The sequence below is a fragment of the Triticum dicoccoides genome, chromosome 4A (assembly GCF_002162155.2).
Source record: "Triticum dicoccoides isolate Atlit2015 ecotype Zavitan chromosome 4A, WEW_v2.0, whole genome shotgun sequence".
NCBI lineage: Eukaryota > Viridiplantae > Streptophyta > Magnoliopsida > Poales > Poaceae > Triticum > Triticum dicoccoides.
In genome coordinates this window covers 283,269,083-283,291,783 of record NC_041386.1, presented here as the reverse complement: position 1 = coordinate 283,291,783, position 22,701 = coordinate 283,269,083, and the positions used below count along the sequence as shown (strand labels likewise).

Below are 22,701 nucleotides of genomic sequence, written 5' to 3'. Positions count from 1 at the left end.
CGCCGCCCCGCAGTGGCCGGCGCCGGCTCCAGCCGCGCCTCTAGCACCCACCGCCTCCATCCAGCAACCGCCGCCGCTGCAGGCCCCTCCACCACTCAGCACCGGGCCAGGGCCGACCGCGCCGGGAGGCGTCCCGATCCAGTAGGTTCGCTTCCCTCCGTCGCCGTCGCCGTCACCGCTCCGGGCCTGGCTGTCCGTGTCGGCGCCGCAGCCTGTCTACACTACGGTCGGGGAACAGCCGACGCCCACCCTGTTGTACGGTGATCCGTCAGGCTCCGCGGGTCCTTACGCGGGCCGCGCTGACCCGCCGTTCCACGTTTCGCCAAGCTCGACTTCGCCACCTACGACGGGACTGAGGACCCCCTCAACTGGCTCAACCAGTGCGAGCAGTTCTTCCAGGGGCAACGCACACTCGCGTCGGACCTCTTATCACCTCCGGGGCGCCGCACAGACGTGGTATTACGCCCTCGAGCAGGACGAGGGCGGCATGCCCCCTTGGGAGCGTTTTCGTGAGCTATGTCTCCTTCGCTTCGGGCCGCCAATCCGCGGGAGCCGGCTGGCGGAGCTCGGCTGCCTCCCCTTCACATCCACGGTGCAGGACTTCGCCGACCGCTTCCAGGCCCTTGTATGCCACGCGCCGGGCGTGACGGCGCAGCAACGGTCCGAGCTCTTCGTCGGCAGTCTCCCGGATCACATCCGCGTTGACGTGGAGCTTCGAGGACCCCAGGACCTCCAGACGGCCATGTACTATGCCCGCGCCTTCGAGTGTCGCGCGCAGGCCTTGCAGCAGGCGGCCCCGGCTCGAGGAGGCCGATGGAACACCAGGCAGCCCCCAGCACCTGCTCCAGGCCGGCTGCCCCCGGCCGCTCCGGCGATTACCACCCCGGCCGCGACGCGGCCCTTCCGTTGGCTCTCTCAGGCCGAGCAGCTCGAGCATCGGCTCCGGGGGCTTTGCTATAACTGTGATGAGCCCTACGTGCCGGGCCACGTCTGCCCGCGCCTCTTCTACTTGGAGACGGCCGACTACGTCGAGGAGGACACACCCACCGACAGGCACGGCGAGTTGCCGCCCCCAGTTGTTGCGGAGGCCGCCCCCGCGATCGCCCCGGCGACGGCGCTCGTGGTCTCGCTCCATGCGCTTGCCGGCATCCGCGACGAGCGAACTATCCTCTTGCTGGTGATGATTCATGGCGAGCGCCTGGTGGCCCTCTTGGATACGGGCTCCACACATAACTTCCTGCCCGAGGCTACCATGCGCCGCTTAGCGCTTCAGCCGACGGGCGGGGAGCAACTTCGGGTCACGGTGGCCAGCGACGACCGCCTCCGGTGTCATGGGCTGGCGCGGAACGTGCCCATCACTGTCGGCGACGAGCACTTCACCATCACGTGCGCGGGCATCGACTTGGGCTGCTTCGACTTCATCCTCGGCGTCGACTTCTTGCGAACCCTTGGTCCCATCCTCTGGGACTTTGACGCCCTGACGATGACCATCTGGCGCCAGGGTTGCCGCGTCCGGTGGGAGAGCATGGGTGGCGCCTCTCCGGCGACGCCGCAGCTTCAGCTGGTCGCGGCCGCCACCGAGCCCGAGCACCCATTGCTAGATCACCTTCTGCAGCAGCACCGCGACCTCTTCGACGAGCCTTAGGGCCTTCCGCCAGCCCGGGTGTATGATCACCGCATTCATTTCCTGTCGGGCACGGCGCCGGTTGCAGTGCACCCCTACCGCTATCCCCAGCTGCAGAAGGACGAGCTGGAGCGGCAATGCGCGCTCATGCTCGCCTTGGGCATCATCCAGATCTCCACGTCGCCATTTTCGGCGCCGGTCCTCCTCGTCCGCAAATCGGACGGCACGTGGCGCTTCTGCATCGACTACCGCGCCCTTAATGCCCTGACACGCAAGGACAAGTTTCCTATTCTGGTGGCCGACGAGCTCCTAGATGAGCTCCATGGGGCGCGTTTCTTCACCAAGCTCGACCTCCGGTCGGGCTACCACCAGGTGCTGATGCACCCGGACGATGTCGCCAAGACGGCGTTTCGGACTCATCACGGCCACTTTGAGTCCTTGGTGATGCCTTTCGGCCTCTCCAACGCCCTGACGACCTTCTAGGCTCTGATGAACGACGTCCTCCGCCCCTACTTGTGTCGGTTTGTGGTCGTTTTCCTTGATGACATTCTTATCTACACCGCCTCGTGGGCGGAGCACCTTCAGCACGTCGCCATCGTCTTCAACGAGCTTCGGGCGCACCATCTTCATCTTAAGCGCTCGAAGTGTTTGTTCGGGACACCTTCAGTCGCCTACCTCGGCCACGTCATCTCGGCTGAGGGGGTTGCTATGGACGCCGACAAGGTGGCGGTGGTCGCGGCTTGGCCGACACCACACTCACCGCGGGCTCTTCGCGGCTTCCTGGGCCTCGCAGGGTACTACCGGAAATTTGTCCTGGAGTTTGGCCTCATCGCGTCATCACTCATGCGTCTGCTGTGCCGCGACGCCTTTGCCTGGGATGAGGAGGCGACGTCGGCGTTCAAGGCCCTCAAGGGGGCCCTCACGACGGGCCCCGTTCTTCATATGCCTGATATCGACGACCCGTTTGTGGTGGACTGTGATGCCTCCGGTGCGGGGTTCGGCGCTCTCCTTCATTAGGGCGATGGCCCTCTAGCCTTCTTCAGCAGGCCCTTCGCCGCACGCCATCTTAAGCTCGCGGCTTATGAGCGGGAGCTCATTGGCTTGGTGCAGGCTGTGCACCATTGGCGGCCCTATCTTTGGGGCCACTCGTTCAGGATTCGCACGGATCACTACAGCCTCAAGTTCTAATTGGACCAGAGGCTGTCTACCGTGCCGCAGCATCAGTGGATCAGCAAGCTCTTTGGCTTTGACTTCACTGTCGAGTATCGTCCGGGCCGCCTTAACACCGTGGCCGACGCCCTGTCTCGCCGTGACGCGGACCACGACGCCACCGTCGGCGACTCCGAGGGGGTGGTGCTATGCATCCGCACGGGCCCTCTTTCGCCCTCTTCGCCGACATCCGTCGGGCCACCGCGGCCGCGCCGGACGCTCTGCTCCTTCAGCAGAGGCTTGCTGCGGGCGACCTGGAGGAGCCGTGGCGCCTCGCCGATGGCCTGCTCCTGCATGGGCGCCGTATCTTCGTGCTGGCGCACGACGACCTCCGTCATCAGGTTCTGCTGCTGGCCCACTCGGCCGGCCACGAGGGTGTGCAGAAAACCCTACATCGTCTCCGCGCCGGCTTCTATATTCTCGGTGATCAGTCTTAGGGTTAATTAGAGATAAGGGTCGCTTGCTTAGGGGTCAAGTAAGCCTTGCTTGAGAGTCAAGTAAACCTCTCTATATAAAGAGAGGAGATGTATCAATCTAATCAAGAAAGAATTAAGAAGGAAATCCCTTCCATCTTGCCCAGCCGTGGGCAAAAAGGGCCCCGGCCGGCCCTCTCGCGCCCTCCTTCTAGCAACACCATAACAGATAGCAAGGTTAAAGCGGTGTCTGAGTAAGGCCTTTGAAGTTGAACATCTTGGTCAACTCAAGTACTTCCTTGGTATAGAAGTGGCCAGGTCTGAAAAAGGAATAACTCTTTCTCAAAGAAAGGTACCCATGACCTCCTCTGTGATGTTGGCATGCTAGGTTGTCGAGCTGCTTCAATCCCAATTGATCAAAACCATAATGTCTGCCTAATCAAGTGATCTAGTGTATAAAGAAACGATTTGTGGGAAGATTATTGTACTTGTGTCATGCACGACCAGACATTGCATTTGCAATAAGTGTTGTGAGCAGATATATGCATGATGCATGAGCCTAGGCAATACATAGAATCTTGAGGTACTTGAAGAGTTGTCCTGGAAAGGACTGATATACAAGAGTCGTGGACACCTTGTCATGGATGGTTATTGTGATGCTGATTGGGCTAGCTGCCTGGATGATAGGAGATCAACTTCATGCCATTGTGTTTTCCTAGGAGGAAATCTAGTGTCTTGAAGAAGCAAGAGACAACCAGTTGTTTTCAAATCAACTGCAGAGGCTGAATACAGAGCCATGTCTCAAGGGTTGAGTGAGTTATCATGGACAAGGAATCTATTAGAAGAGCTGAAGATATTGAAGATCAGTTGTATGAATGTATGGTGCGACAACAAGTCAGCAATTAACATAGCAAACAACTCAGTTCAACATGATAGAACCAAACATGTGGAGATTGACAGATTCTTTATCAAGGAAAAACTGGATACTGGGATTAGCAAGAAGAGTATGTGAGCTCAAGGCAACAGATCGCCTTATTTAGCTTGGGTAACCCTTTAAATGGAATTTCTATTTTCAAAAATGGGGTTTACCAAATTTTTCATGACTCTTGAGGTTCAACCCAATCCATCTTTTCTTTCTTTTTCCTTCCGATACTAAAAAAAGATTGAAAATGATAAAATGTTGTCATATCACGAAGAAATCTATCCCTCCCATAGCAATAACTAGAATTAAGAAAAGGGAATGACAAAGCATCTGGAAATAAACGATTAATTTTCCTCCCTCCCCCCTCTCTCCAGATAATTGTTCGCCGGCATTTTTTGAAAAGGCACTCCTAGTCTTTGAACTATTAGAAATCACAAACTTAATATTATACTTGGCTGGAGAAAAAATAAACTTACAATATCATTTATCTCAGCTTCAGAAAAGGCTTTTCCGTCTGCTAACATGCTCCACCCGACCTTGTTTATCCTCACCGAAACTCTCATGGCACATGAAGGGCTTTTGTTCTTTTCCTTTTCCATCAACCTCAACTGTGCAGCTTTCTGCATAGCACTTCTCAGCATAGAATATGCTTCTTTCCTACCATTTCGGACATTCACAAGTTCTTTCTTCAGACGTTTTACCTGGCAAAGCCATGATGGTAAACTCAGATGAAGTAGTTTATTCATAAGATTCATGCTAATGAGAGCTTAAATATTTGCTTCATTAGTGTTAAGTAAGTACGAAAAAAGATATGAACTAACCAGTGAAGTTTACAAACAAATACAATTTGCAGGAAGCAAAATACTCCCTCCGTCTCGGTGCATTAGGCATCTAACGAAAATAAAATAATCCCAAAACGCTAAGGCACATAGGAGCAGTACTACTTGCATGCATATTAGTTAGACCCCATCTATTAATTGGAGGACCAATGCAAGCAATTTATGCAGCACACTATTTGGATTTGAAGAGGTCTCCTAATTAATAGCATGTTTTCAGTTGAGAAAGGAATAGTGTGATTGGCTTCCTCTACGATTCAATTTTTTCTGCTAGCCCAATCTCTACGTGCCTAGGTTGCAGTGCACCTCCTAAGATGCCTAATGCACCTAGACGGAGGGAGTATTATTTATACCTGTGTGGACAGGCAACAACTGTAATTCTCATACATACCAGCATTGACTTTGAACCAGTAGCAATTGATGTAGAATCATCCAATTTTGGTGACTGACTCGGATCACCAGATAATTCACTACTGGTAGACAAGATTCTGATATCATCAAACAGTATCTTCCGTTCTCTTTCTTTTACTTCAACATGGATCTTCGCTAATTCGACCTCTTCGACTCCATCTGGTACAACTGCATCAGATTCTTCAGCAATGTCGCTATCATCATCAAGGGGATAGCACAGATTACTCTTCCGAGTTCTGAAAAATGGAGTAGTTTCATTAGTACGAAGCAAATATCACCCAAGATATATATTGCCCAGTCAAGATGAATACAGCTAGCAGAAACCAAAATGCTATTACGAACTAAATAAACTTATTTCGGTTTTTATTTTAAGAAATATATTCATGTTTATGAATTCCACAGAAGTGCCAACGAATGTGGAGATTTTCGGGTCACAAAAAAATGAATTTGGAGATAGTATTTTATAGAATTTGCACTTTGTAGGTGGCAGATCTTCAAGTTTTTGCAGCAAGTACTAGAAAACAGAGGTGGTGTGATAGTGATTGAAGCCTCACCCGTTGATGAGCAAAGCATGGTGGATTCTAGGGATTATCCCAAATCTATACCATATTAGAGAGCATGAGAAGAGATTTTGATGCGGAGCATCCCAAGGTCATCCCCGTGGACCTATCAACGTCTCCCACGACACCACTTGGACCAATGACAAGAGCACGAGCCAAGGCTATCGAAGATAAGGTGAACTCACTCCTCTCCGAACTACCACTTTCTATGCATGAGACATGGCTACTACCTCAAGCGAAAACCCTATGTGTGATCAGGTACTTGGCGGAAAGCCACAGATCAGCTACACCCAACGGACAAGACAGCAAGGACGCCCAGCTCAATGGACAAGAAGAAGGACTGCTCGAAACTCCCAGTCACCGGACAACCGGCGACCCTCGGACGTCCGACGAACTCCAGGCACCGGACGACCGGCCCTCTCCGGACGACCGGCGCTACCACACCCGAGCCAAAACGCTGGACTTCCAAAGACTACTGGACGACCGACGCCCCGGACATCCGACCCCGACCGGACGTCCGACCCCAGCCCATCCGAGCCGAATCTACAGACGCCCGATAAGCACCGGACGTCCGGACCCTCGCGAGCCTCCGGACAACCGGTAACCACCGGACGTCCGACACCTGTGTGCTGATTTCGTGTTGGGCCGAAGCCCATGTACCCCTTCGACCTCTAAGACTATATAGACCTCCTCCTCCTCTTTTCTAGGGTCACCATTGTGATAGCTCATATTAGAGATAGAGCCTCGCTCATCCACATCGGATCTACTCCTTGAGAGAGACCGCGGCCCCTCTACAAAGAAGATCCCCTTGGATTCAAGACCCCCTTTTGGGTGGCCCCATCAAGACCCTCTTTGGAGAAGAACCGGTTACCGTGTATCGTCCCTTGTTGATCGTGGATCGTGTGAACTCTTTTGTGTTCAAGAATCTAGCATATGTGTGATCATTCTTGTTGGTTTTAGTGTTTCTCTTGTGTTCCCCCTCGTGTTTCCCCTCATGTTCATCGTGTTCATCGCGGGATCCGCTCCTTTCGTGAAAGATCGGCCATATAGGGTCCTACCCTACATCATCTTGGTATCTAGAGCCACGTTGATCATGATTTCGGAGCCTCCCCGTTGTGTTTTCTAGCCTTGTTTTGTTGATTTTGTCCCTATTTCAAAAATTCCCCACAAATATAGCCCCAAATATTTTTTTTGATTTGTTGGTTCCGTGGAGTTGCTTTGCCTTGAGTGGATCTAGCTTTCCCCCATCATCCCCACCCTTTTCATCCACAAAATCGCCCGGATTCGACGGATTTTGACCTCTCCACCTCGAACCCTAGCCGTCCATCCCGTGCCCGAAATTCGCCCAGGCACCGGACGTCCAACGACCGTAAACCCCCGGACATGCGGAAAACCCTGACGAAACTGAATTCACCCCCCACCCCGAAATTTTCAGCCACCGCCCCACTTCCGCATACGCATCCCCATACCACCACTTTCCGCAACCACCATTGCGTACTCGTTTCGCACTTCGATACGTTTTTGCCACTTTGTGCTTTGAGAATTTGAGTTGCGGTTCCGTGTCCTATTGTGTTTCGGCTATTTAGGTACGGTTCGACATCAACATCACCGCCGCTCATCTTCGCCACGGACTCGTCATCAACAACGACCTTCTCGGTAACCTCATCTTGGTTTCGTGACACCCTCAACCGTAAGCAAGGACGGTAACTTCGACGGCATCTTTGTCCACTCCTTGCCATTACATTGAAAACGTTCAATGGCTAAGCGACTCCGGCACTATTCAAGTTGAGCATAGAGTGCAAGTCTCCTTCAAAATCGGAGCTTACGAAGACACTTTGGAGTGTGATGTCGTTCCAATGACCGTTTTGCCACCTTCTTCTTGGTTGACCATGGCAATTTGATAGAGGTGTCATCCACAACGGCCGAACGAACCACTACATCTTCAAGATGAAAGGAAAGGAGTACGTACTTCGCCCTATGTCTCCAAGCCAAGTGATCGCCGACAAGCAAGCCACCCATCATGGAGAGAATAGTGAGAGCGAACCACCAAAAAGAGAGTGAGCGCCACAAGCCAAAATCGAGTGCCTCCACGATGAGCGAAAAGAAGAACTTAGTTCTATTTGCCACCAAAAGTGAGATAAGAGAAGTGTGTGAGAACCCATCAAGTGTCCTACACTACGTCCTTTTGTGCAAGGACAAGGCACCAAAAGCTAACACCTCTCACGATCTACCTCTAGTGTTGTCTTCTCTTTTGCAGAAATTCCAAGATGTTTTCCCCGACGAGCTACCTCCGGGTCTACCTCCTCTACGAGGCATCGAGCACCGCGTCGACCTCATCCCCGGAGCACCACTTCTGAACAAAGCTCCCTACCGCGTCAACCCCGAAGAAACCAAAGAAATGCAAAGGCAAGTAAAACATCTCATAGACCATGGACATGTGCGTGAAAGTTTGAGTCCTTGTGCCGTTCCGGTCATTCTTGTGCCAAAAAGAGACAGTAGCTTTCGCATGTGTACCGATTGGAGACCCATCAATTCTATCACCGTTCGATATAGGTACCCCATTCCACGCCTTGATGATATGCTTGATGAACTTAGCGGTGCCACTATTTTTTCCAAAATTTATCTTAAAAGTGGTTACTATCAAATCCGCATACAAGAGGGTGATGAATGGAAGACCGTTTTCAAAACAAAGTTTGGTTTGTATGAGCGGTTGGTCATGCCTATGGGTTTATCGGAAGCACCGGGTACTTTCATGCGTCTTATGCATTATGTGTTTCGCCCTTACATTGGTGAGTTTGTTGTGGTCTACTTCGACGATATCCTTGTTTTTAGCAAATCTCTCAACGATCATGTCACCCATGTTCGAACCGTTTTGCAAACTCTTCGAAAAGAGCGTCTCTATGCTAACATGGAAAAATGCCTTTTTGGCGTTGATAAGCTCGTTTTCTTGGGGTTTGTTGTGTCCTCTAAAGGTGTTCGTGTTGATGACTCTAAGATCAATGCTATTAAAACTTGGCCACAACCAACCAACTTGCAACAAGTGCGTAGCTTCCTTGGTTTAGCCGGTTTCTACCGTAGATTTGTGAAAGATTTTAGCACTATTGCTTCACCTTTGCATGCTTTGAGCAAGAAGAATGCGCCTTTTGTTTGGGGACCATCCCAAGATACCGCATTCAATGAGCTTAAGAATTTGCTTACCCATGCTCCCGTGCTTGCATTACCCAACTTTGACAAACCCTTTGAGATTCATTGCGATGCTAGTGGTAATGGCATAGGATGTGTGTTAACGCAAGAGAAGCGCCCCATAGCTTACTTTAGTGAGAAACTTTCCGGAGCGCAACTCAATTACCCCATCTATGACAAAGAGCTATATGCTTTAGTGCGAGTTTTGCGTGAATGGGAACATTATCTTCGCCCTCATGAATTTGTCATTCATACCGACCATGCAACGCTTAAATACCTTAAGGGTCAAACTAAGTTGAACAAGCGTCATGCGAAGTGGAGTGAATTCATTGAGTCATTTTCTTATATCATCAAGTACATTAAAAGTAAGGAAAATGTTGTGGCGGACGCTCTTTCCCGCATATGCATGCTTGTTACTCAACTTAAATTGGATGTCATTGGCTTTGAGCACATAAAAGACTTGTATGCGCATGATCCTACCTTTGCTATTCCTTATGCCAAGTGTTTGACGAATACCTCTTGGGATCGCTATTATATCAAAGATGGTTATCTTATGAGAGCTAACAAACTATGCATCCCCGAGTCTTCTCTTCGTTTCTTGCTTTTGCAGGAATCTCATGGAGGAGGACTAATGGGACATTTTGGACGCGACAAGACATTTGCTACGCTCTCCAAGAACTATTTTTGTCCCAAGATGTTCCGCGACGTCAACCGCTTCACCAACCGATGCTCGACATGTCGCAAAGCTAAGTCTAAAGCTCAATCCCATGGTCTCTATATGCCCCTTCCAATACCGTATCAACCATGGGAAGATATTAGCATGGACTTTGTGCTTGGTTTGCCTAGAACTAGAAATGGAAAGGATTTCGTGTTTGTTGTGGTGGATAGATTCTCTAAGATGGCACATTTCATTCCTTGCAATAAGATCGACGATGCTTCACATGTTGCCAATCTCTTTTGCAGGGAAATCTTACGACTAAATGGAGTACCAAAGACGATAGTCTCGGACCGCGACGTCAAGTTCCTAAGCTACTTTTGAAAAACCTTATGCGCCAAGCTCGGAAATCAAGCTACTCTTCTCCACGGCTTACCATCCTCAAACCGACGGCCAAACGGAGGTGACCAACCGCACACTCTCCGCTCTACTTCGCGTGCTAATCAAGAAGAACATCAAGGAGTGGGAGGAGTGTCTACCTATCGCCGAGTTTGCCTACAACCGCGCAAGACACTCAACTACCGGCAAGTCCCCTTTTGAGGTCGTCTACAGATTCAACCCATTGTCCCCATTGGACATTCTCCCTCTACCACTACAAGAGCACATCAATATGGACGCAAGTGCACGTGTGAAACATCTCAAGAAGGTGCATGAAGATACAAGGCACACCATCGAGCGCCAAGTACAACGACTTGCGACCAAGCTCAACATCAACAAGCACCCCATGGTATTCAACATTGGTGATCTTGTGTGGCTACACCTTCACAAGGACCGCTTCCCCACCGAACGCAAGTCCAAACTCCTACCACGAGCGGATGGACCCTTCAAGGTGCTTGCACGCTACAACAACAACACTTACAAGATCGACCTCCCGCGCGACAAGTACAACGCGAGCGACGTCTTCAACGTCAAGGATCTCTCGCCCTACCATGGTGATGAAGAATTCGATCCAAGGTCGGATCTTTCCCAAGGGAGGGGAGATGATGCGGAGCATCCCAAGGTCATCCCCATGGACCTACCTACGTCTCCCACGACACCACTTGGACCAATGACAAGAGCACGAGCCAAGGCTATCGAAGATAAGGTGAACTCGCTCCTCTCCGAACTACCACTTTCTATGCATGAGACATGGCTAGTACCTCAAGCGGAAACCCTATGTGTGATCAGGTAATTGGAGGAAAGCCACGGATCAGTTACACCCAACGGACAAGACGATGAGGACACCCAGCTCAATGGACAAAAAGGACTGCTCGAAACTCCCAGTCACCGGACGACCGGCGACCCTCGGACGTCCAACGAACTCCAGGCACCGGACGACCGGCCCCCTCCGGACGACCGGCGCTACCACACCCGAGCCAAAACGCCGGACTTCCAAAGACTACTGGACGACCGACGCCCCGGACATCCGACCCCGACCGGACGTCCGACCCCAGCCCATCCGAGCCGAATCTACAGACGCCCGATAAGCACCGGACGTCCGGACCCTCGCGAGCCTCCGGACAACCGGTAACCACCGGACGTCCGACGCCTGTGTGCTGATTTCGTGTTGGGCCGAAGCCCATGTACCCCTTCAACCTCTAAGACTATATATAGACCTCCTCCTCCTCTTTTCTAGGGTCAGTGTTGTGATAGCTCATATTAGAGATAGAGCCTCGCTCATCCACATCGGATCTACTCCTTGAGAGAGACCGCGGCCCCTCTACAGAGAAGATCTCCTTGGATTCAAGACCCCCTTTTGGGTGGCCCCATCAAGACCTCCTTTGGAGAAGAACCGGTTACCGTGTATCGTCCCTTGTTGATCGTGGATCGTGTGAACTCTTTTGTGTTCGAGAATCTAGCATATGTGTGATCATTCTTGTTGGTTTTAGTGTTTCTCTCGTGTTTCCCCTCGTGTTCATCGTGTTCATCGCGGGATCCGCTCCTTTCGTGAAAGATCGGCTGTATAGGGTCCTACCATACATCAGATTTAAACATTGATAAATGTGCAACTTGTTCAAACTAGCAATATAGATATGTATTAGGGATTTTTGGGCCACATCGGGCCAAGACATCCTATGCTGTATATAGATTAGAGAGTATATATCACACTTGACATTTAGCACTGACAAGTGATACTCCATCAATTCGTAAATACATGACTTCCCAAAAAGGATTCGGTCAAAAATAATAATTTTGACTACAATTATGTGAACTATTTTTTAGATTTGTAAGGTCAAAATAGTACCATTAGATTTTTCATAATATACTATGTTACAAAAAGTAACGGTCAAAGATACATATTGCAGACCGTGTCAATGCCTAAAACTTCATCTCTTTACAACCGGAGGGATTATATCACAAAAGCTCATATAAAACTAAAAAATGTCATTGTTTGTTAGTACCCATATAAACAAAACACCCAATAATCATTATTGGAGTATTTCCTAGTGTATTTTAAGGAATCTACCACGTTAGATCTTCCCAATTTGTTGTGAAGGTACTGATAGCATAATAGTATTCAAATACTAAAATGGAAGTAATACAAGATAGACAGAATACCTGGGAGCTCTCGCAAAGAGCAGATTAGTCAAAACATCCATCATAACCTGAAATTGGCGTGATGTCATACCAGCAGTTATATCTGGAGAGTTAAATGCCAGCTCTTTCAGTGGCTTGACCTGCATCACCAAAAAAGAGTAAACACATACATTTGCTACCTCCACTGAGGCACTGACTATGCAAAAAGATGCTCCGGAAATGGTGCAAAGCAACATCAAATTATGGCAGAGAATAGACCTTTAGCTCAGGATTTCCTCCCTTGTGTCTTGTGATGCGGAAGTACATTTGGCATGGCATAAATACCCTCTCAAGTAAAGCACCAGTTCTTTTGACTTCTGACGATCTGCGATGTATTTTTGGCAGCCACTGAATACCAGCACCCGGATCAACATCAGTTGGAGCAACATGAGCCTGAACATGCTCCAACATTACAGAAACCTCAAAACGTGACCAGGTCATTTCTGGCTTGGACTCTCTGATGGATACGTTGCTGGCGCCAAGTGCTTTCTCAAACATTTCTTGACCAACTTGTACAACTGACTGAAATGAACGAACCATCACCCGTCCACTACCAGCAGCTAGCAGAAACCTACCCTGATGTAGTTGTAACAGATATCTCAATAATTGCAACAGTGTTCCTAAATATAGTGTATTATCAAAACTGAAATCATTCTTCCATAAACATGGCACTGAGTTAGTAAGGAAATAAGAAACAATGAGCTTGAAAGTAAATTCGCTAGCTGTCAAGGAGTGTTCACACACAATCTATGTACCTGCAATCCATCGTACTGAAATTGTGAAGTTTTGGCACCATTTGGAACATGGGAATTTCATAGGACATTAATCAAAACATCCATTCTCACTGGGAGTAGAATTTCTTACAACTTATCCATATGGGAATCGTATGTTCCAAACGGGACCTTGAGATTCGTCGAAATTTATATATTATCCAATTATATGGCAGTAATTTGTGAGTGAGATGCAAATATCAAATGTAGTTGCATTTAATGTTTTAAAATCAAATACAAACTTCTGGCCCATTAAAATGTGAAAATCACGTCAGAGTCATTTGTTATTCGAATTCTCTTATTTAGCAGACTGACAACCACTATCAGCTTGGTCCACTATTTCTTGTATGGGTAACATTGGTTATAGTCATTATCTGCCAGTAATGTGCTGAAGATAAAGGTTTGTGCATAGTTTTGAGTTTCGACAAGCCTGTGACTGAAGGAAAAACAATATGATATTTCTTAAAATGCTAATATGAACTGCCAAAAAAGCAGGGCAGCAGTATACTCACATTTGCTTCTTCTGAATGCAGATTGAACTGAGGTTGGACAATATTAACCATGAAAAGTCTCGTGCCTTCATCTTCAGAATCACTACTGTTTGAAGGCTTCGTTGCTACATCACAAGTTACTAGTCAAAGTAAGAAAACTATTAATGCAGCTGCTAAAATTTCCAAGTGTTTAGTGCAATGCTACTAAGTCATTTTTGAAGATAATAAAACAAAAAGATACCAACTTAGTTCTGGGGTCAGTACAAACAGCTAGCACGAAAAGGGATTGTGTGATAAGCATACCAGTTTCACTACTCGATGTTGGCTCTAGCTTGCTGGATCCGATGGAAGAAGCTGGGTCTGAACTCTTGGTTTGTTGGAGAGGATCTGAAGACTGTGATGCTGAGGGTGAAGAGTTGGGAGCAGCATCATTAGACATCTCAGCTTCTTTAATTGCCTGCTTTTTCTCAAGAATCTTTCTTTGGGTGTATTGGCGAGAAGGAGATGGTTTTGGAGGCTGAAATGCTTGGGTTAAACCACCAACCCAAGATAAGATAGCGGCTCTATTTTCTAGACTCCACAGAATTTTCAATCCATGAACGAATACTCGCTGACAATTGTCAGCAACAACAACATTAAACCCCTCCTCATCACTACCTGATTGCGCATCGTCACTTTCATCACCCCCATCAAACTCAGACTTGAATGATGTCACCTCAGATTTTTTCCTGCCATCCTCCTGCCATGCTGATAATCTAGCAGCATCGGCCTTGGGAGCTTGTTTTCGTATTGTGAAATAATCAGAGTACAGAAAAAATCCATCATCCCGGCTTTTCTCAGTCGATCTAGTTTTTGTTTTGCTCTTTTCACAAGCAGGATTATCTGCAACTTTGGTATGCAGACTCTTGCTTTCTACCTGGCCATCCTTCGAACTTGTTTGTTCAGGAGTATTATTAATAAATACCTTCAATAAGTGCATGTCTATGCCCATGTAGACAAGATCAAGAGGTTCGCGCTTGCAGTCAAAAGTAAATATCTGCTTACCACGACTGGAAGAAATTTCCAACCTGAGCTTTGTGAAGTGCAGTATCAGACCTTTAGCAGGATCATCAGCCTGTAGTGGTATATTGTTGATCTGCAATAGTGTAGCATCAAAACGAATACACTGTTCGGTCATAACTCTATCAAGTGGCAGATTTCCGGACCGGATAAATCTAGGAACTCCAAACCGTGGAAACCTAGAGAAAAGTCTTAATTTATGGGGAGGAAGAAAAAATAAGTTCCACCACTTTGATAGCCAGACCAAATCATGAGCTCCAACATTCAGAGTCGGAGAATCATTTGAAGATGCTTGGGTTTTTTGTTTACTCTCCATAGGTTCAGCAGTACTAGGTTTAAGTGAAAAGCTCCACTTTAGTGAGAGTGAAGTTGACCGAAATGGATCAAGTACTTTGTCTCGCGGTTTTCCCTCTACAGGTAGAGTAAATATATAATGATCCATAGGGTTGCCTGAATCACATCCCCACTCTATTGCAATGTCCATGAAAAAGGAGGGTGTTTCAAGGAAAGGTATAGTTGTATGAGGTGGAGGTTCTAGAGTGCACTTCTTCGCAAGACTCTCTAGGCTAGTGATGTACACCTTTAGACACTTTGAAGACAGACTGACATAACCATCCACATATCGTATTTCTATATAGCCAGTTGTGATTAGCAATTGATCTAGCTTCTCATAAGGACTTGTTGCAGCAGGGAGATGCCACATTGTTTCAGCAAGACATAAGCTGAATTTACCGTGGATGTAGTTCCGCATATCATCCCACCAGGGTAAACTGCGCTCTCTTCTAGGGGGTTCGGGGCGCTCAAAGTACCATCTTTTAGCTAGATTTGCCCTGCGCAATGCACATGTAAAAGCATAGCTTATATCGGCAAAAACTGGCTCATAGCCGACTCCAAAGGAGACCTCCCCTCTTTGAAAAGACAATGGTATGTCAGCATATGTTTTCATTGGTGGGGTATAGCCAGTAGCGGACCGTAGCAGATTTACTCGCCACCATTTCCCAACATAAACATCTTGTCGAACTTGGGGCTGAAAACAAGTCGCCTGCCACCAGAAACAAATAATTATGTAATTTGAAGTGATATTTGACCAGGACAAATTTTTTTCAAACGTATGAAGTACATATTGCAGAAATTATTTTTAATTCCCTAGCTTTAACACAATTATGTATTTGAACAAAGAGAGAAATTGCAGCTATATGATGTTTGAGTAAGTCTTTCTCTTTTCTATTGCCAAAGGGTGGGTTCATAGTTCTAATAGTATTCCATAAATGAAAGGAGTGAACAGCATCAAAGGCTAACCTGCTGGGCAAGCACAAGCCGTCCATCACATTTAGCAGAGGTTCCAGAAAAGAGTGGAAATGCGTAATCTCTTATATACGCAGATAATGATTTAGCTTTCAAAGTAAAATTGCTGCCATACAACCGGGAAAATGGAATATCATTTTTTGCACAAACAGGATCCACACTTTTAACAAAACTAATCATTCCTTCATCACCCCCATCAATCTTTGATAGGCTCACGTCAACATCTTTTGCACAGATTGACATAACTGATGCTCTCTGTTTACTCATCTTAAATCCTGACTGGAAGCCACTTGAACATGAACCTGACCCTTCTGATACTGACAACTTCTGACATGCCTGGTAATATGATTTAAATGCCTGTATATGGATTTCTTCTCTAAGCTTTTCAAGAGATTGCATGCCAGGCGCATCAACATAAACATCAGGGTTGTCATTGCTCTTTTCAGAAGCAGAGCCATCCAATTTTGCCTTGGGGGAGTCTTTGTTTTTGGCTGACTCAAGCTGATCGAGCAGATCCAACCTAACTATGGACTCACTAAATACATTCTTCATTAAAGCCATATGCTCATCAAGCCAACCTTGGAGAGGTTCTTCCTCAATTTCTGCTGTGAGGTCACGTACAATTAACCTGACATACCGAAATACCGTGGATTTTGATTTGCTCTTTTTACTGCTGCTGCTGCTGCTAGATTTCTTCTCAGGAAATAATACGGATGTTTTTGCTGCAGAAATAAGTTTAAATGCCCGCAATGTATCTTCAACTGCATCATCAATAGCCCGCAGCTGCAACCTAAAAGGCAGACATATATAAGCATCTCGCAATTGAATAACCCAATCACATGTAGTTGCAGACTGAAACTTCTTATCAGGAATGCTGTCAGAAACAGAAATCGGGATGCGTGAAATCTGCATACGGCTGCTTTTGAAAAGCTGTGCATCACAAAAAATAATTGCAACCCCTTCAATCAAAACACCAATCTTGGCATTCTCAGAAAAAATGGAGCCAACGTGAACCATTGCTTCAACCCCATCAGCAAGTTCACCTGAAATTTTCAATGATTCCACATCGATGGCAATAACTGATTCCCGTTTCTTTTGTGCCTTCTCTTGCTGGCTATTGTCTGTAGGTTCTTTTTTTGTCAACGTATCCATGTGTGCTGTTTCTTCTTTTACCTCAGTAGCAGAATTCTGGAGTTTCAGCCTGTGCAGAACTGATTTAAGCCGCGTGGCTACTTCAAGTAATTCCAGGCAGGGATCTGGCTCATACCTGACTGCTATATCTGTCACATTGATGAGGGAGCAGACTGCATTGTCATTCTGCCCACCAGAACGCTTGACGAACTTTGCCTTTTGCACATCAAAAAGTGTAACCTCCTCTGCAGGATTATCATCAAACTGATATTCTTTATGTGTTAATCTGGATCTTCCAAGTTCAACCTGCATGGAGTGCTTTTCCTTGTTCAGACACACACCAAATCGATTAGTCTCAAGAGAAGTGGAGAAGTTAACATTCTTATGATCTGGAAGCCTGGTCGAGTTTACATAGGCCATCCTTGGGCCACCATTAGCGTCATCAATTATCATAACACGGCCACCCTGTGAACCAAAATTTACACGCTTTGGATCTGCTACGGACATATCTTCAAGCCTCATGTCACCAACATACAAAATAGAGCACTGTTCAACGCTAATCTTCACTAGCTGTGCTCCTTTAGCATTCTTGGTAGATTTTTGAGAAGTCTCATGTACAGGTCGTTTCTTAGGGGGAAGAATGCTTTTCAAAAAACCCTTGTAGGACATTGCAGTTGTACAAAGCAACTCAAGGTAATAAAAACAGAAATGCATTCCTATTCCAGATATATTAACAGAGAGAGCAGATTTAGCATGGTCAACACCGCTATCTTTGCTTGCCTCCTTTTGCTCTAGATCAAGAGTTGAGCAGCTAATGTGCAGTAAGGTGCCCGAAATGCATTCATTTATCAACTGTTGATGTTTCACAGCAACAAGGAATTTTAATTCTCCAAGCTTTGCATGCAGTTCAGGTCCTTGGTTTACCAACTTACTTGCAGAAAAATGAGTAGACAGCAAGCAACACTGCATAATCCAGTATTTACAGCTAAGGTTAGTAGTTATAAATGGTAAATACCAATTTGATGTGATTCATAATTTGGACACATGAAAGCTTGAAACCTTAATATTTCTGCAGTACCAAGCAGACATGAATCTCATAATTCATTAGGCTGGTCGTAATGGTAGTATCATAAGGGGTATCATGCATGCCAACAAGACTTTTTGGATGATATGGCACACAATTAAATGAGGAAAGAGAGGATGTAGTATTATATCATGATTCTGTATCATATTAAATGTTGTACTCCCTCCGTTCCTAAATGTAAGTCCTTTTAGACATTTCAAATGGACTACAACATACGGATGTATGTAGACATATTTTAGAGTGTAGATTCACTCATTTTGCTCCGTATGTAGTCACTTGTTGGAATCTCTAGAAAGACTTATATTTTGGAACGGAGGGAGTACTACTTTGTGTCATGCATGACAATTAATAAGGCAACCTAAGATACCAACTTATGATACTATGCATTACGGAAGTAGTATCATACACTAGTATCATATGCATGATACTAGTGTATGATACTCTCCATTACAACCAGCCTTAAATCATGTTGGCATGGTCTTGATAAATGGGAATGTGGGCACACAGCAATTTCTATTATTAAGAAAGTAATAACTACATTTACTTCACAAGCATATAAACTCCAAGAGTTTCAAGGATAAGTGCCTTCGAAGTGGAACAACATGCTACTGTAAAATTAAGTTGATCCCATCTGGTCATATCCAACGTTTAGGCAGTTTGGCATGCAGGTGAGTGAACAGAACAGCAAAAGGAATTGACTGTGTCAAATTACATTTTATGATATAGTATTGCTGTGGCTACGACAAGGAATATTGCAGAAATGGATCTAGCATTTGGACTCCATGAGTGTATGAATAGGCAAAAGATTGGTCCCATTTAAAATTAGCATAGACAAGGAATGTTCTAAATTGATTTCTCTCGGAAATGCTGAAATGCCAATTGATTTTTAAACTTTTCAAAACTCACATCATAAATTCTACATTACCAAGGTTCAATCATGACATTCAAATGCATTGATCATACAATCATATTACCATGGCTCAGTCATTACAAATGTGGAGCATTTTGAGAATATTCTTCTTAAAAATGTAAAAAGAAGCAAACAATACATTGAAATAATTCGTGATTTGTACTGTGTATATCAAGCATCGGTATAGCTTAATGCAGTAGTCATGTTACAAGAATTGTTCAAAGACTCATGGACATTCAGAGTAGAACAGAGCGCATGATAAGGAACTTACATGGAACAGAGGTATGTCATCAAGACTATAAAGCACAACAGACAACTCGGGTACTGAGAATGTAAGTACCAAAGCCAGTGCTAATTTTTCTTTGGGCACCTTGTCTTGTTGTGGACTTTCATGAAGAACAAGGGGCTTCTTTTTAGCTGACTTCATCAAGATCAGTGGCTTAATTCTGCTTATAATAAGATTACATTGGCCCCCACTGATCTTGATATTTACTTCCGCTCGTATTGGCTCTGTTGACTGAGAGAAGGCAATGCATCAACACATATGCTATGAGAAACATATTACACAACAAAAAGTATAACAAAAAGAAAACAGGGCTGTGATAAAAATTGTCTTCCTGAAAACAAGAACTGACCATATGATCACCTCCTTTGTATGCACATGTGAGGATGCATATGCATAAATGCAACACATGACGATGTACCAAACATCACCTACACACGGTAGACACACCAAGCTTTTGGACTCACTCTATTGGCCATGAGAACAGCTTTGGCGAAGTCAAGTATGCAAATTACCAAGATTTTCTCTAGTCATATATTGGCAGTTATGAGTCCACATAGCCAAATCCACCTATGTATGAGCCCCGCTCCCTAGCCATCGCCGCCCAGCCCTCGCCGTCGGTGGCCACTCCGGCCCCGACGTCCACCCTCCCGGCCCTCCCGCCCTCTCCCGCATGGCTTCCCCGCCCCCCGCCGGGGCCGGTCGCTCGCGCGAGCTCCGTTGGCTGGAATCCAGCCCGTCGTCTGCCTCCGTCGCCGCTGTCCTACCGGCAGGCGCTTTGTGACCGTGAGCTCGCGTCCTCCGAGCTCACCCTAGAGGTCGCCGACGCCCTGACCCCCTCTCCACCGCATGCCCCTCGCCCATGGCCCCGCTCCGAGGTGCATCCAGTGTCCCTGGCAGTTAGAGCCGAGGACGCTAATGAGGCCGAGGGCAGGTGGCCTACGGGCGTCGCCGCCCCCGCCCATGAACGAGTGTCCACGCTGCCTGAGCTCTGGGCACATGCGCGCCGAGTGCCGGCAGGCCATCAGGTGCAAGCGCTGCCGCTTCTTTGGGCACATCGCGCGTGACTGTGAGGCACCGCGCTCCTCCCCTCCCCACCCCCCACCCCTACCGAGCGGCCCGTCGGCGGCCAAGCGCGTCCGCGCCCCGCGAGTTCCTCTGCCTCCAGTGTGCAGGGTCCCAGCCGCCCCGCGTCCTCCGGGTCTGGTGCTCCTGCTTCACCCTATGGCTCCGCCCCGGTTTCCTCGCACGTGTCCTCCGGTGCGATGACGTCCTCCACCCCGCCACCTGCCATGTTCGGCCATCCATCTCTACGGCCAGCGGGCGCGCTCTGCTTCCTCGACCACTCCCCGAAGATCGTGGCCGCCGAAACCGTCCTGGAGCGTGCACTCGTGGTGATTGTCGCGGGTACCCGCTCTGGTGTCGCCGTTCAGATGTGGCGGCTGTGCTCCGGGACCGTTTCGACCTCTTCGACGATGCCTTCTCGGTTCACCTCCGCCCCGATGGCGAGTTCCTGGTATGCTTCGCCGATGCGAGGGTGCGTGCTTGCGTGGCGGAGCGGCCCGTCCGCACCCCGCGCTTCCGTCTGATGTTCCAGCCCTGGAGTCGTTCCGTGGGCGCTGAGCCACTCTCTCTTTGTCTCCGTGTCGAGATTGAAATTTGTGGCATCCCGGAACACGGCTGGCACCGGTCGTCGGCCGAGCGCCTACTCTCCCCGTTTTGCCTCATCAACAACCTTGCACCGGAGACCCGCGACGCCCGGGACATGGCGGTCTTCCGCCTCTTGACCTGGACCCCTAACCCAGATGCCATCCCCCGCACCTTCGAGCTCTTCCTGAGCCCGACACCGTTTGGCCGGAGGCCAATCCTGACGTTGCTGAACGCCATGCCGTTCATCTTCTCCGATGGCCGGTGCCCATCCACGTTCGACCCTCGGAGGATTTCCGGTTGCCTCCTTCCCCGCCCCCTCCTCCGGCGGAGTCCAGTTCTTGCGCCGACGTGGATCGCCTTCCCGACGTGCCCGCCTGCCTGGCCGACCCACCACAGCTTCCCACCTCGCGATGCCGGTGCGCGTGGCAGCCAACCCAGGCGCACGGGCTCGGCCGCCGGCCGCCGCCATGTCCCGCCCCTGTGCCGTGGCTGGCAGGGCATTCTTCATCCTTACCCCGCGGCGCATCCTGTACGTCAGGTGGGCACGGTCTCGCTGCGTCTGGGTTCTACTTTGGCGCTAGAAGAGCAGGGACAAACTACCAGGGCTTCGGATGCCTCTGCATGCCCTGCTGGGGCTCTGGACAAAGTTGCAGGTACGGTTGTGCAGCCTGCCTCGGCGGCTAGTCCGTGTTCAAATTCCCTCCTGGCCAGCTGGAGATCACGACAGATGAAGCGATCCTGTCGCCCGTTGGAATGGGTCTGGAGCCTTCTGATGCGGGCCCCGACGCCCGTTCGCCTGCCTCAGTACCAGGCTTGGGGCTCTTAGCCAATGGGGGCGCGTCTTCCGCCGCCTCGCCATCCCCTGCCTGCCTGCGGACCCTCTAGGTGGTTCCCGTGTGTGCCCTGGCTCGCCCACCCAGGCGGATCGCCTGGTACCTCCCTCTGCCGTCACCAATCCGGTCCTTGAAGACCGCGTGCCTGCCACCAGGCCCACGCCTGCTACCACCACCCTGGTTGGCTCCTTGACGCCAGCTCTGGAATCACGCGTGATCTTGTCTCCTTCCGTGGTTCGGGCTTCGAGGCTAAGTGGCAATCCTTCACCGGGCCTGCTGCACTCGCCTGCTGGGGCGGGCCCTGCCCTGTATGTCACGAGCCCCGAGGCCATGCAACAGCCCACGCTGTGTTCCCTGCTGGATTCTGTACAACAAGAGATTGACTCGGTCTTGCCGCAGCCCAAACCTGCACCCCGGCGACGTTGAAACGTGATCCCTCCCAGCTTTATCCCGCGGAGAAGCAGCCGGATCACCAAGGCAAACTGCGGCCTTGACTCTGAGATGAAAGCCAAGCGTGTCCTTCTACGCCGCCTTGAGCTTCTCGACGAAGATGGCCAGGTGGACGATGCCATCCTGGCCAATTACGCTCAGCTCTTTGCACGACCGCTTGCGGAAGATGTGGTGCAGGCCTTCGCGGACTACTATGGGTGGAAAATTCCCCGTGGTGTCACGCACCTCCTTGATCGTGCGCCTGTGCAGCCGATTCTCGTCTCAACTTAGGGCATCTCCCCCCTTCCCCCACCCCCCCCCCCACTC

At 48.8% G+C, this 22,701-nt stretch overlaps 1 protein-coding gene across 2 annotated transcripts in view; it reads right to left on the bottom strand.

Moving 5' to 3' along the window:
* LOC119285791 (protein ABERRANT POLLEN TRANSMISSION 1-like) overlaps positions 1 to 22,701 on the bottom strand; it is a 39,537-nt gene that overhangs the window by 9,300 nt on the left and 7,536 nt on the right. For both annotated transcript variants that reach the window (XM_037565120.1, XM_037565121.1), the window contains 8 exons: positions 19,451 to 19,696; positions 16,049 to 18,148; positions 13,994 to 15,791; positions 13,712 to 13,815; positions 12,649 to 13,005; positions 12,412 to 12,530; positions 5,396 to 5,651; positions 4,645 to 4,869 (listed from right to left, as the gene is read on the bottom strand). In XM_037565120.1, coding sequence (XP_037421017.1) covers positions 4,645 to 4,869; positions 5,396 to 5,651; positions 12,412 to 12,530; positions 12,649 to 13,005; positions 13,712 to 13,815; positions 13,994 to 15,791; positions 16,049 to 18,148; positions 19,451 to 19,696 — 5,205 coding nt within the window. The remainder of the gene's footprint in view (positions 1 to 4,644; positions 4,870 to 5,395; positions 5,652 to 12,411; positions 12,531 to 12,648; positions 13,006 to 13,711; positions 13,816 to 13,993; positions 15,792 to 16,048; positions 18,149 to 19,450; positions 19,697 to 22,701) is intronic.